The sequence below is a fragment of the Mixophyes fleayi genome, chromosome 4 (assembly GCF_038048845.1).
Source record: "Mixophyes fleayi isolate aMixFle1 chromosome 4, aMixFle1.hap1, whole genome shotgun sequence".
Lineage (NCBI taxonomy): Eukaryota > Metazoa > Chordata > Amphibia > Anura > Limnodynastidae > Mixophyes > Mixophyes fleayi.
Genome location: NC_134405.1, coordinates 39,976,697 through 39,989,338, shown reverse-complemented (window position 1 = coordinate 39,989,338; position 12,642 = coordinate 39,976,697). Strand labels below are relative to the sequence as shown.

The window sequence follows — 12,642 nt, the reverse complement described above, 5'->3', positions numbered from 1 at the left end:
TTCTCCCAGTTGGTCCTACTGTCTCTCACGACCTCTCCCTTTAGATTGTAAGCGGGCAGGGTCTTCTCTACCTATTGTCCCACATCTGTCCCCTGTCTGATTCTCTCGTACGTCCTGTCACGTCTTTTCCTGCACTCTATCTGAGTCCCCATAGCATTACTCACACTCATCTGTGCTACTTATATGTATTACTTCATCTATTTGTTAATGCTTCTGTATCCGGCACAACGGAATCTGTGGACCCTTATAAATAAATAAATAAAAATACCAGCTTAATTTTTAGTCAGGAGATACCACTTTATCATTGACCCCCACCTTAGCCGCATGTCAAGTATAGAGTATATCACAGCATATATATGTTCCAGGTTCTGTGTAAATTATGACTAAATTCTTACTCACAATCGGAATAAGAGAAAATCGATCCACACTGAAGATTTTTTTTGTTGATTTACAAATAAAAAACTATGACAAATGTTATCACAACAAAATACACCCAACAATTGCGACAGGACTGACCGTGGTGTAAACCGCAGCATACCACCCCAGGGCCGCCGCTTTGGAGGGGAAGGCTTTGCGGGCCTCGGTGATGAGATCGGGGTCCCCGGTGCAGGCATACGGCGACGATATATATTGAGTGTGGGACACACAGCCCAGAACAGTGTAGTTAGGGCGACACACGGACAAGAAATGAGGGGTCTGGTTGCCTGTGACTGTCTGAACTGCTCCGGCAAAGATCACCGTGCAAAAAAGACCAAATGAGAAGAGTCCTTGGGGAATAAATAGAGAGGACAATACAGTTACTCCACTTAGATAAATGATGCTGCATTAAACCATTTGTTAGGTCACCAAGCCAGGAGCCTCACCTACGATCCTGACCACACGTCGCAGCAGAGGGTTGAAGAAACAGCAGTCTCCACAAGAAATGATCCTCTCTCTGCTACTCCAGCGCGGATTGATAAGGACTGTGGACACTTCTCCAAGCAGAACCTGTAGCGAGATAAAGACCCTTCTACTTCAGCGCTAACAAGGAAAACTGACCCAGTTGCTCTATGTTGACCTGAAAAACCACAGCTGTCCACTCACTACTATGCCACCAGGGGGCACCACAACCTCCTGTGCCACGGCCCTGTTCATATAAAAAGTACACTCTGACAAGTCATCTTTCTTCTCTCATGCACTGTAAGCCTCAGTAACGTCACTGGTACCTAGTGAAACGATAGGCTATAGTCTCAAGATCACACAATATCTGCCACCACTGTGTGTAGACAAGGGTGTGCTTTAAAGGAGCAGGTTAGGTACTAAATACTGCCCCCTGGTGGATGTGAAATGAGTGACACCCTTAGAGTCAAAGAGAAAGTATTCAAGGGATCAGAGAGTTTAAAAATGTGTGACCCACTCTAGGTGTGTTCCCGCAGAGTTTTCCGGTCGTCGAACCTCTGCCACTCCAGCTGCTGAGTTGAGGTTGAAGCAGAATGCCAATACATTGTTCTACATGTGAGCTGTGTTTAGAGAGTTTGAGTGCTTGTTCAGAGAGGCACCCAGCAGGCGTGGGGAGTAACTTCCAATTTGCAATGGCATGTAGCATAAGATACAACGGAGGCCAGAGAGAATTAGACTGTGAGTGTATTAACCCATTAGCTGAGGGCACAGAGTGTAGGAAGAGTTGAGAGTGGGAACGAGAGGAGAATATCAAAGTCAGTCACTAAATAATATCGTGCTTTTATTCCATCATAAGATGACCTGGCGCCCATTCTTTCCCAGCATAAGTATGGTACACTGCTGCACCTACTGCATCTACACTACATCTGTCAGTCATCAAAACTGCATTTGTAGGGATACCTGATTGTTACCTTTGATATACAGCAGGCTGAGGTGGTAGAGATTGAGCTACTGCTGAGTGGGCACCCCAGAGACACTAAAAGGTGGGAGTTAAGGCTAACACCCCCCCACCACCGACATGAATAGCAGGTGTTAAACTAACAAAGCAGAAGCATAAACTTACAAACAGTTGCATGCTTCTTTTACAGATGGGCAGCACGGTGGCTTAGTGGTTAGCACTTCTGCCTCACAGCACTGGGGTCATGAGTTCAATTCCCGACCATGGCCTTATCTGTGAGGAGTTTGTATGTTCTCCCCGTGTTTGCGTGGGTTTCCTCCGGGTGCTCCGGTTTCCCCCCACACTCCAAAAACAGGTTTATTGGCTGATAACAAATTGACCCTAGTCTGTGTGTGTGTGTGTGTGTGTGTATGTGTATGTTAGGGAATTTAGACTGTAAGCCCCAATGGGGCAGGGACTGATGTGAGTGAGTTCTCTGTACAGCGCTGCGGAATTAGTGGCGCTATATAAATAAATGGTGATGTTGATGATTCCTCAGTAATTGAAGAGGAAATCTACATGGTGATAAAGACGTTGAAATATTTATTGTTACATGTGCCAAGAACAGAGAGGGCAGCTGAAATGTAGACACAATACATCAAAAATGAGTGGAGATCAAGATCAAATAATACATTAAATAATCGGCATCTGAACTACTTCCAGTGCTCATTACAGAAGGATTTAATTCCCTCCCAATGTCAGGGAGAGAATGTGCAGGATAGTGTGAAATCATGTGTGACTGCCTCAGGCCACTCAGCCTCACGCACAATAATCAGGTCAGTATACAGTCATTAGGTCCTGTGTGATAGTACTGCGGAGCCCTCGCTGTCACACTGTCTCACACAATCGCGTTACATTATATCAACGTGTGTCGGCTACAACCAGCGTATCTGTAAGTTCTGCGCCCAGAGTCCCCACAGACTGTGTGGGGATTTGCCCCACACAGTCCCCACATTCAATGTGTTCTCCAACAGCAGTATACATACCGTAAGGACGGGCAGCACGGTGATCAATGGGTACAGAAGACGCGGTGGGGCCCGGCTGGCACTCTCAGGACCCGGGTACGGCTTGGACAAGGTGCTGTCATAGCAGAAGAATCCCTGGGGGTGTACAGGGAACGTGTCTGTGTACTCAAAGTGGTACGAAAGGATGACGGTGCCGGCCATGAGGACGAGCTGAAAATAGAGCATCTTTTCAGAGGAGCAAGGAACAAGCTGATAGAGGGGGCAGAAGGCTACCAGCAAGTGACAAGGGAGCGGAGACTGACAATAGGGACAGCAGACAAGTAAAAAGGTGCAAGAGACACACAGAAATGGGCAAGTGTGAGAGGGGGTAAACGTCAAGGGGGAAAGGGACAGTAGAGACAGAAGGGAAGGAGATAAAAAGAGCAGGAGAAAGGGGACAATAGACAACCAGGAGAGAGAAAATACAGACAGGAATAGTGAGGACAGAAGGGGTAAAGAGATAGAGGTAAGAGGGGAGAAAATGGGTCAGTGCGGGAATATGAATACTGCCAACCACACAGGAAATAGGCTGTAGAGAAAATAATTTAGGAAAGCAAAGTCTGATATAACAAAGACAAAATCAGGTGATAGGTATATATTTGGGGAGACAATGGCAATAAATGAGTAAATGGAAACAGAGATTAGAAAAAGTAACAAATAAAGAGACAATAACGTGTAAAAGGAGGAAATTCAGAGACCAGCAGGGGATAAGGAGTTGATAAGCAAAAATGGATAAAAGTGACAAAGGTTTTACAAATCTCAGGGGACAATGTTAGAGAGACAGATAATTACACAATTGGGGTAAAAGATATATATATATATATAAATATACACAAGGATAATGGTAGCAGAAAGAGTAAAAGAATAAATTATGTGACAAAATAACTGAACAAAGTGAAGACAAAGGAAACAATGTGTCAGGGAGCTGTGTAAGGATCCTGGAAAGAGAGAGAAGGTCCCTGGAGTAATCTCCACTCCCACCACATCATGTCACCGTCTCCCCACTCCCACCACATCATGTCACCGTCTCCCCACTCCCACCACATCATGTCACCCTCTCCCCACTCCCACCACATCATGTCACTGTCTCCCCACTCCCACCACATCATGTCACCGTCTCCCCACTCCCACCACATCATGTCACCGTCTCCCCACTCCCACCACATCATGTCACCCTCTCCCCACTCCCACCACATAATGTCACCGTCTCCCCACTCCCACCACATCATGTCACCGTCTCCCCACTCCCACCACATCATGTCACCCTCTCCCTACTACCACCACATCATGTCACCAACTCCCCACTCCCACCACATCATGTCACCGTCTCCCCACTCCCACCACATCATGTCACCGTCTCCCCACTCCCACCACATCATGTCACCGTCTCCCCACTCCCATCACATCATGTCACCGTCTCCCCACTCCCACCACATCATGTCACCGACTCCCCACTCCCACCACATCATGTTACCCTCTCCCTACTACCACCACATCATGTCACCGTCTCCCCACTCCCACCACATCATGTCACCGTCTCCCCACTCCCACCACATCAGGTCACCGTCTCCCCACTCCCACCACATCAGGTCACCGTCTCTCCACTCCCACCACATCAAGTCACCGTCTCCCCACTCCCACCACATCATGTCACCGTCTCCTCACTCCCACTACATCATGTCACCCTCTCCCCACTCCCACAACATCATATCACCATCTCCCCACTACCACCATATCAGGTCACCGTCTCCTCACACCCACCACATCGTGTCACCGTCTCCCCACTCCCACAACATCAGGTCACCGTCTCCCCACTCCCACCACATCATGTCACCGTCTACCCACTCCCACCACATCAGGTCACCGTCTCCCCACTCCAGCCACATCATGTCACCGTCTCCCCACTCCCACCACATCGTGTGACCGTCTCCCCACTCCCACCACATCATGTCACCATCTCCCCACTCCCACCACATCATGTCACGGTCTCCCCACCACATCAGGTCACCGTCTCCGCACCCTTACCACATCGTGTCACCGTCTCCCCACTGCCACCACATCATGTCACAGTCTTTCAACTTCACCACATCATGTCACCCTCCCCCCACTCCCACCACATCAGGTGACCATCTTCCCACTCCCACCACATCGTGTCACCGTTACCCCACTCCCACCACATCATGTCACACTCTCCCCACTGCCCCCACATCATGTCACCGTCTCCCCACTCCCACCACATCAGGTCACCGTCTCCCCACTCCCGCCACATCATGTCACCATCTCCCCACTCCCACCACATCAGGTCACCGTCTCCCCACTCCCACCACATCATGTCACCGTCTCCCCACTCCCACCACATCGTGTGACCATCTCCCCACTCCCACCACATCATGTCACTGTCTCCCCACTCCCACCACATCATGTCACCGTCTCCCCACCACATCAGGTCACCGTCTCCGCACCTCTACCACATCGTGTCACCGTCTCCCCACTGCCACCACATCATGTCACAGTCTTTCAACTTCCACCACATCACATCACCCTCCCCCCACTCCCACCACATCAGGTCACCGTCTCCCCACTCCCACCACATTGTGTCACCGTTACCCCACTCCCACCACATCATGTCACACTGTCCCCACTCCCACCACATCATGTCACCGTCTCCCCACTCCCACCACATCATGTCACTGTCTCCCCACTGCCACCACGTAATGTCACCGTCTCCCCAGTCCCACCACATCATGTCACCGTCCCCCCACTCCCACCACATCATGTCACCGTCTCCCCACATCATGTCACCATCTCCTTACTCCCACCACATCATGTCACCGTCTCCCCACTCCCACCACATCATGTCACCGTCTCCCCACTCCCACCACATCATGTCACCGTCTCCCCAGTCCCACCACATCATGTCACCGTCTCCCCACTCCCACCACATAATGTCACCATCTCCCCACTCCCACCACATCATGTCACTGTCTCCCCACTGCCATAACGTAATGTCACCGTCTCCCCAGTCCCACCACATCATGTCACCGTCTCCCCACTCCCACCACATCATGTCACTGTCTCCCCACTCCCACCACATAATGTCACCATCTCCCCACTCCCACCACATCATGTCACTGTCTCCCCACTGCCACCACGTAATGTCACCGTCTCCCCAGTCCCACCACATCATGTCACCGTCTCCCCACTCCCACCACATCATGTCACCGACTCCCACCACATCATGTCACCGTCTCCCGACTCCCACCACATCATGTCACTGTCTCCCCACTGCCACCACGTAATGTCACCGTCTCCCCAGTCCCACCACATCATGTCACCGTACCCCCACTCCCACCACATCATGTCACCGTCTCCCCACATCATGTCACCATCTCCTTACTCCCACCACATCATGTCACCGTCTCCCCACTCCCACCACATCATGTCACCGTCTCCCCACTCCCACCACATCATGTCACCGTCTCCCCACTCCCACCACATCATGTCACCGTCTCCCCACTCCCACCACATCATGTCACCGTCTCCCCACTCTCAACACATCATGTCAGCCTCTCCCCACTCCCACCACATCATGTCACCGTCTCCCGACTCCCACCACATCATATCACCGTCTCCCCAGTCCCACCACATCATGTCACCGTCTCCCCAGTCCCACCACATCATGTCACCGTCTCCCGACTCCCACCACATCATGTCACCGTCTCCCCACTCCCACCACATCATGTCACCATCTCCCCACTCCCACCACATCATGTCACTGTCTTTCAACTTCCACTACATCATGTCACAGGCTCCCGACTTGCACCAGATTATGTCACAGGATCCAGACTGCCTCCCTAAAAAGTCCAAGGCACCCAACAAAGTAACAGGACCCTCACTCCCACCATACCATGTCATTGGCTCCCCACACCCTCCCAATCATGTCACAGGCTCCCCATTCCCGACAAATCATTTATAACTGTGAACATTACATTACTGGGACAAAGTAGGCTATACCAAATTAACCCAAAACAAATCCACAACCATACAAACCAAACCCTCCCAAAATTTTCAGTGCTAAATCAAGACAAAATAATCCTGCTCTGATGTATGTATCATCATCTCCGCAATGTACAGTGCTACAAAATATGTTTGTGCTTTAAAAATAAAAGACATTATTAATAAACCTTATTTAAATTAATAGTTATCTCTTGTAAGTCCTTTGTCTTCCATTACTTATATATCCATAACAAACTTCCCATATATCCATTCTATGCCACATTATATTAACTCCGCTCTTCTCATGCTCCTCACAAGCCTCTCCCTGATCAGTGATTACACTCTAATAAACAATGACAAACTATACAAGTATCGTCCAGTCAGTGGCAGGAGAGGGAGAGCCCTAGAGAGATGGGAGGAAAGAAGATAGAGGGGGACAGCTAAGAGAAATACGGGAAAGGTATTAGATTGACTGGAGGTGGCACAAGAGTGAGACAATACCTCTACAAACAGGAAACATGGGATGATAGATGCACTGCTCTTAATCTCAGTCTCCTGTGCGGCCATGTGTGAGACTCCGACATAACCTACAGCAAAACAGAGAGACTGCATAGAAGTCTGCACTTGTAAACCATTTAAAGGGACACTTTGTTAAGCATGAACATCTAGACACAACTGCACTCTATGCAGACATAGAAAACAACACCACCCAACATGACCTGACTACTGGACATGATCATAATACAATTCTATTACATTATAAGATATTAGAGAGGTAATAGAACACTCAGGAGCTGGGTTACTGTAATACGATATTACAGGGGTATAAGATACTCAGGAGCTGGATTACTGTAATAAGATGTTACAGGGGTAATAAGACACTCAGGAGCTGGGTTACTGTAATAAGATGTTACAGGGGTAATAAGACACTCAGGAGCTGGGTTACTGTAATAAGATATTACAGGGGTATAAGATACTCAGGAGCTGGATTACTGTAATAAGATGTTACAGGGGTAATAAGACACTCAGGAGCTGGGTTACTGTAATAAGATGTTACAGGGGTAATAAGACACTCAGGAGCTGGGTTACTGTAATAAGATATTACAGGGGTAATAAGACACTCAGGAGCTGGGTTACTGTAATAAGATGTTACTGGGGTAATAAGACACTCAGGAGCTGGGTTTCTGTAATATGATGTTACAGGGGTAATAAGACACTCAGGAGCTGGGTTACTGTAATAAGATGTTACAGGGGTAATAAGACACTCAGGAGCTGGCTTACTGTAATAAGATGTTACAGGGGTAATAAGACACTCAGGAGCTGGGTTACTGTAATAAGATGTTTATGTGGTAAAAAGACACTCAGGAGCTGGGTTACTGTAATAAGATGTTTCAGGGGTAATAAGACACTCAGGAGCTGGGTTACTGTAATAAGATGTTACAGGGGTAATAAGACACTCAGGAGATGGGTTACTGTAATATGATGTTACAGGGGTAATAAGACACTCAGGAGCTGGGTTACTGTAATAAGATGTTACAGGGGTAATAGAACACTCAGGAGCTGGGTTACTGTAATAAGATGTTACAGGGGTAATAAGACACCCAGGAGCTGGGTTACTGTAATAAGATGTTTCAGGGGTAATAAGACACTCAGGAGCTGGGTTACTGTAATAAGATGTTACAGGAGTAATAAGACACTCAGGAGCTGGGTTACTGTAATAAGATGTTACAGGGGTAATAGAACACTCAGGAGCTGGGTTACTGTAATAAGATGTTACAGGGGTAATAAGACACTCAGGAGCTGGGTTACTGTAATAAGATGTTACAGGAATAATAAGACACTCAGGAGCTGGGTTACTGTAATAAGATGTTTCAGGGGTAATAAGACACTCAGGAGCTGGGTTACTGTAATAAGATGTTACAGGGGTAATAAGACACTCAGGAGCCGGGTTACTGTAATATGATGTTACAGGGGTAATAAAACACTCAGGAGCCGGGTTACTGTAATATGATGTTACAGGGTTAATAAGACACTCAGGAGCCGGGTTACTGTAATATGATGTTACAGGGGTAATAAGACACTCAGGAGCTGGGTTACTGTAATATGATGTTACAGGGGTAATAAGACACTCAGGAGCTGGCTTACTGTAATAAGATGTTTATGTAGTAATAAGACACTCAGGAGCTGGGTTACTGTAATAAGATGTTTCAGGGGTAATAAGACACTCAGGAGCTGGGTTACTGTAATAAGATGTTACAGGGGTAATAAGACACTCAGGAGCTGGGTTACTGTAATATGATGTTACAGGGGTAATAAGACACTCAGGAGCTGGGTTACTGTAATAAGATGTTACAGGGGTAATAGAACACTCAGGAGCTGGGTTACTGTAATAAGATGTTACAGGGGTAATAAGACACCCAGGAGCTGGGTTACTGTAATAAGATGTTTCAGGGGTAATAAGACACTCAGGAGCTGGGTTACTGTAATAAGATGTTACAGGAGTAATAAGACACTCAGGAGCTGGGTTACTGTAATAAGATGTTACAGGGGTAATAGAACACTCAGGAGCTGGGTTACTGTAATAAGATGTTACAGGAATAATAAGACACTCAGGAGCTGGGTTACTGTAATAAGATGTTTCAGGGGTAATAAGACACTCAGGAGCTGGGTTACTGTAATAAGATGTTACAGAGGTAATAAGACACTCAGGAGCTGGGTTACTGTAATAAGATGTTTCAGGGGTAATAAGACACTCAGGAGCTGGGTTACTGTAATAAGATGTTACAGAGGTAATAAGACACTCAGGAGCTGGGTTACTGTAATAAGATGTTACAGGGGTAATAAGACACTCAGGACCTGGGTTACTGTAATAAGATGTTACAGGGGTAATAAGACACTCAGGAGCCGGGTTACTGTAATATAATGTTACAGGGGTAATAAGACACTCAGGAGCCGGGTTACTGTAATATGATGTTACAGGGGTAATAAGACACTCAGGAGCTGGGTTACTGTAATAAGATGTTACAGGGGTAATAAGACACTCAGGAGCTGTGTTACTGTAATACGATGTTACAGAGGTAATAAGACACTCAGGAGCTGGGTTACTGTAATATGATGTTACAGGGGTAATAAGACACTCAGGAGCTGGGTTACTGTAATAAGATGTTACAGGGGTAATAAGACACTCAGGACCTGGGTTACTATAATAAGATGTTACAGAGGTAATAAGACACTCAGGAGCTGGGTTACTGTAATAAGATGTTACAGGAGTAATAAGACACTCAGGAGCTGGGTTACTGTAATAAGATGTTACAGAGGTAATAAGACACTCAGGAGCTGGGTTACTGTAATACGAAGTTACAGGGGTAATAAGACTCTCAGGAGCTGGGTTACTGTAATAAGATGCTACAGAGGTAATAAGACACTCAGGAGCTGGGTTACTGTAATAAGATGCTACAGAGGTAATAAGACACTCAGGAGCTGGGCTACCGTAATAAGATGTTACAGGGGTAATAAGACACTCAGGAGCTGGGTTACTGTAATAAGATGTTACAGAGGTAATAGGAAACTCAGGAGCTGGGTTACTGTAATAAGATGTTACAGGGGTAATAAGACACTCAGGAGCTGGGTTACTGTAATAGGATGTTACAGGGGTAATAAGACTCCTAGGAGCTGGGTTACTGTAATAAGATGTTACAGGGGTAATAAGACACTCAGGAGCTGGGTTACTGTAATAAGATGTTTCAGGGGTAATAAGACACTCAGGAGCTGGGTTACTGTAATAAGATGTTACAGGGGTAATAAGACACTCAGGAGCTGGGTTACTGTAATAAGAAGTTACAGGAGTAATAAGACTCTCAGGAGCTGGGTTACTGTAATAAGATGTTACAGGGGTAATAAGACACTCAGGAGCTGGGTTACTGTAATAAGATGTTACAGGGGTAATAAGACTCTCAGGAGCTGGGTTACTGTAATAAGATGTTACAGAGGTAATAAGACACTCATGAGCTGGGTTACTGTAATAAGATGTTACAGGGGTAATAAGACACTCAGAAGCTGTGTTACTGTAATAAGATGTTACAGGGTAATAAGACACTCAGGAGCTGGGTTACTGTAATAAGATGTTACAGGGGTAATAAGACACTCAGAAGCTGTGTTACTGTAATAAGATGTTACAGGCTAATAAGACACTCAGGAGCTGGGTTACTGTAATAAGATGTTACAGGGGTAATAAGACACTCAGGAGCTGGGTTACTGTAATAAGATGTTACAGGGGTAATACGACACTCAGGAGCTGGGTTACTGTAATAAGATGTTACAGGGGTAATACGACACTCAGGAGCTGGGTTACTGTAATAAGATGTTACAGGGGTAATAAGACACTCAGGAGCTGGGTTACTGTAATAAGATGTTACAGAGGTAATAAGACTCTCAGGAGCTGGGTTACTGTAATAAGATGTTACAGGGGTAATAAGACACTCAGGAGCTGGGTTACTGTAATAAGATGTTACAGGGGTAATAAGACATTCAGGAGCTGGGTTACTGTAATAAGATATTACAGGGTAATAAGACACTCAGGAGCTGGGTTACTGTAATAAGATGTTACAGGGGTAATAAGACACTCAGGAGCTGGGTTACTGTAATAAGATATTACAGGGTAATAAGACACTCAGGAGCTGGGTTACTGTAATAAGATGTTACAGGGGTAATAAGACTCTCAGGAGCTGGGTTACTGTAATAAGATGTTACAGGGTAATAAGACACTCAGAAGCTGGGTTACTGTAATAAGATGTTACAGGGTAATAAGACACTCAGGAGCTGGGTTACTGTAATAAGATGTTACAGGGGTAATAAGACACCCAGAAGCTGTGTTACTGTAATAAGATGTTACAGGGTAATAAGACACTCAGGAGCTGGGTTACTGTAATAAGATGTTACAGGGGTTATAAGACACTCAGGAGCTGGGTTACTGTAATAAGATGTTACAGGGGTAATAAGACACTCAGGAGCTGGGTTACTGTAATAAGATGTTACAGGGGTAATAAGACACTCAGGAGCAGGGTTACTGTAATAAGATGTTACGTAATAAGATACTCAGAAGCAGGGTTACTGTAATAAGATGTTACAGGGGTAATAAGACACTCAGGAGCTGGGTTACTGTAATAAGATGTTACAGGGGTAATAAGACACTCAGGAGCTGGGTTACTGTAATAAGATGTTACAGGGGTAATAAGACTCTCAGGAGCTGGGTTACTGTAATAAGATGTTACAGAGGTAATAAGACACTCAGGAGCTGAGTTACTGTAATAAGATGTTACAGGGGTAATACGACATTCAGGAGCTGGGTTACTGTAATAAGATGTTACAGAGGTAATAAGACACTCAGGAGCTGAGTTACTGTAATAAGATGTTACAGGGGTAATAAGACACTCAGGAGCAGGGTTACTGTAATAAGATGTTACGTAATAAGATACTCAGAAGCAGGGTTACTGTAATAAGATGTTACAGGGGTAATAAGACACTCAGGAGCTGGGTTACTGTAATAAGATGTTACAGGGGTAATAAGACACTCAGGAGCTGGGTTACTGTAATAAGATGTTACAGGGGTAATAAGACTCTCAGGAGCTGGGTTACTGTAATAAGATGTTACAGAGGTAATAAGACACTCAGGAGCTGAGTTACTGTAATAAGATGTTACAGGGGTAATACGACACTCAGGAGCTGGGTTACTGTAATAAGATGTTACAGAGGTAATAAGACACTCAG

General features: G+C 46.0%; 1 protein-coding gene across 5 annotated transcripts in view; it reads right to left on the bottom strand.

Annotated features, from left to right (window-relative positions):
• PLPPR2 (phospholipid phosphatase related 2) overlaps positions 1 to 12,642 on the bottom strand; it is a 39,734-nt gene that overhangs the window by 8,567 nt on the left and 18,525 nt on the right. For all 5 annotated transcript variants that reach the window (XR_012691167.1, XM_075206679.1, XM_075206678.1 and 2 more), the window contains 4 exons: positions 7,378 to 7,463; positions 2,863 to 3,051; positions 864 to 987; positions 517 to 767 (listed from right to left, as the gene is read on the bottom strand). Coding sequence is in view for 4 of the 5 variants with exons in the window: in XM_075206674.1 (XP_075062775.1) it covers positions 517 to 767; positions 864 to 987; positions 2,863 to 3,051; positions 7,378 to 7,463 (650 nt within the window). In the remaining variant the exon portion in view is untranslated. The remainder of the gene's footprint in view (positions 1 to 516; positions 768 to 863; positions 988 to 2,862; positions 3,052 to 7,377; positions 7,464 to 12,642) is intronic.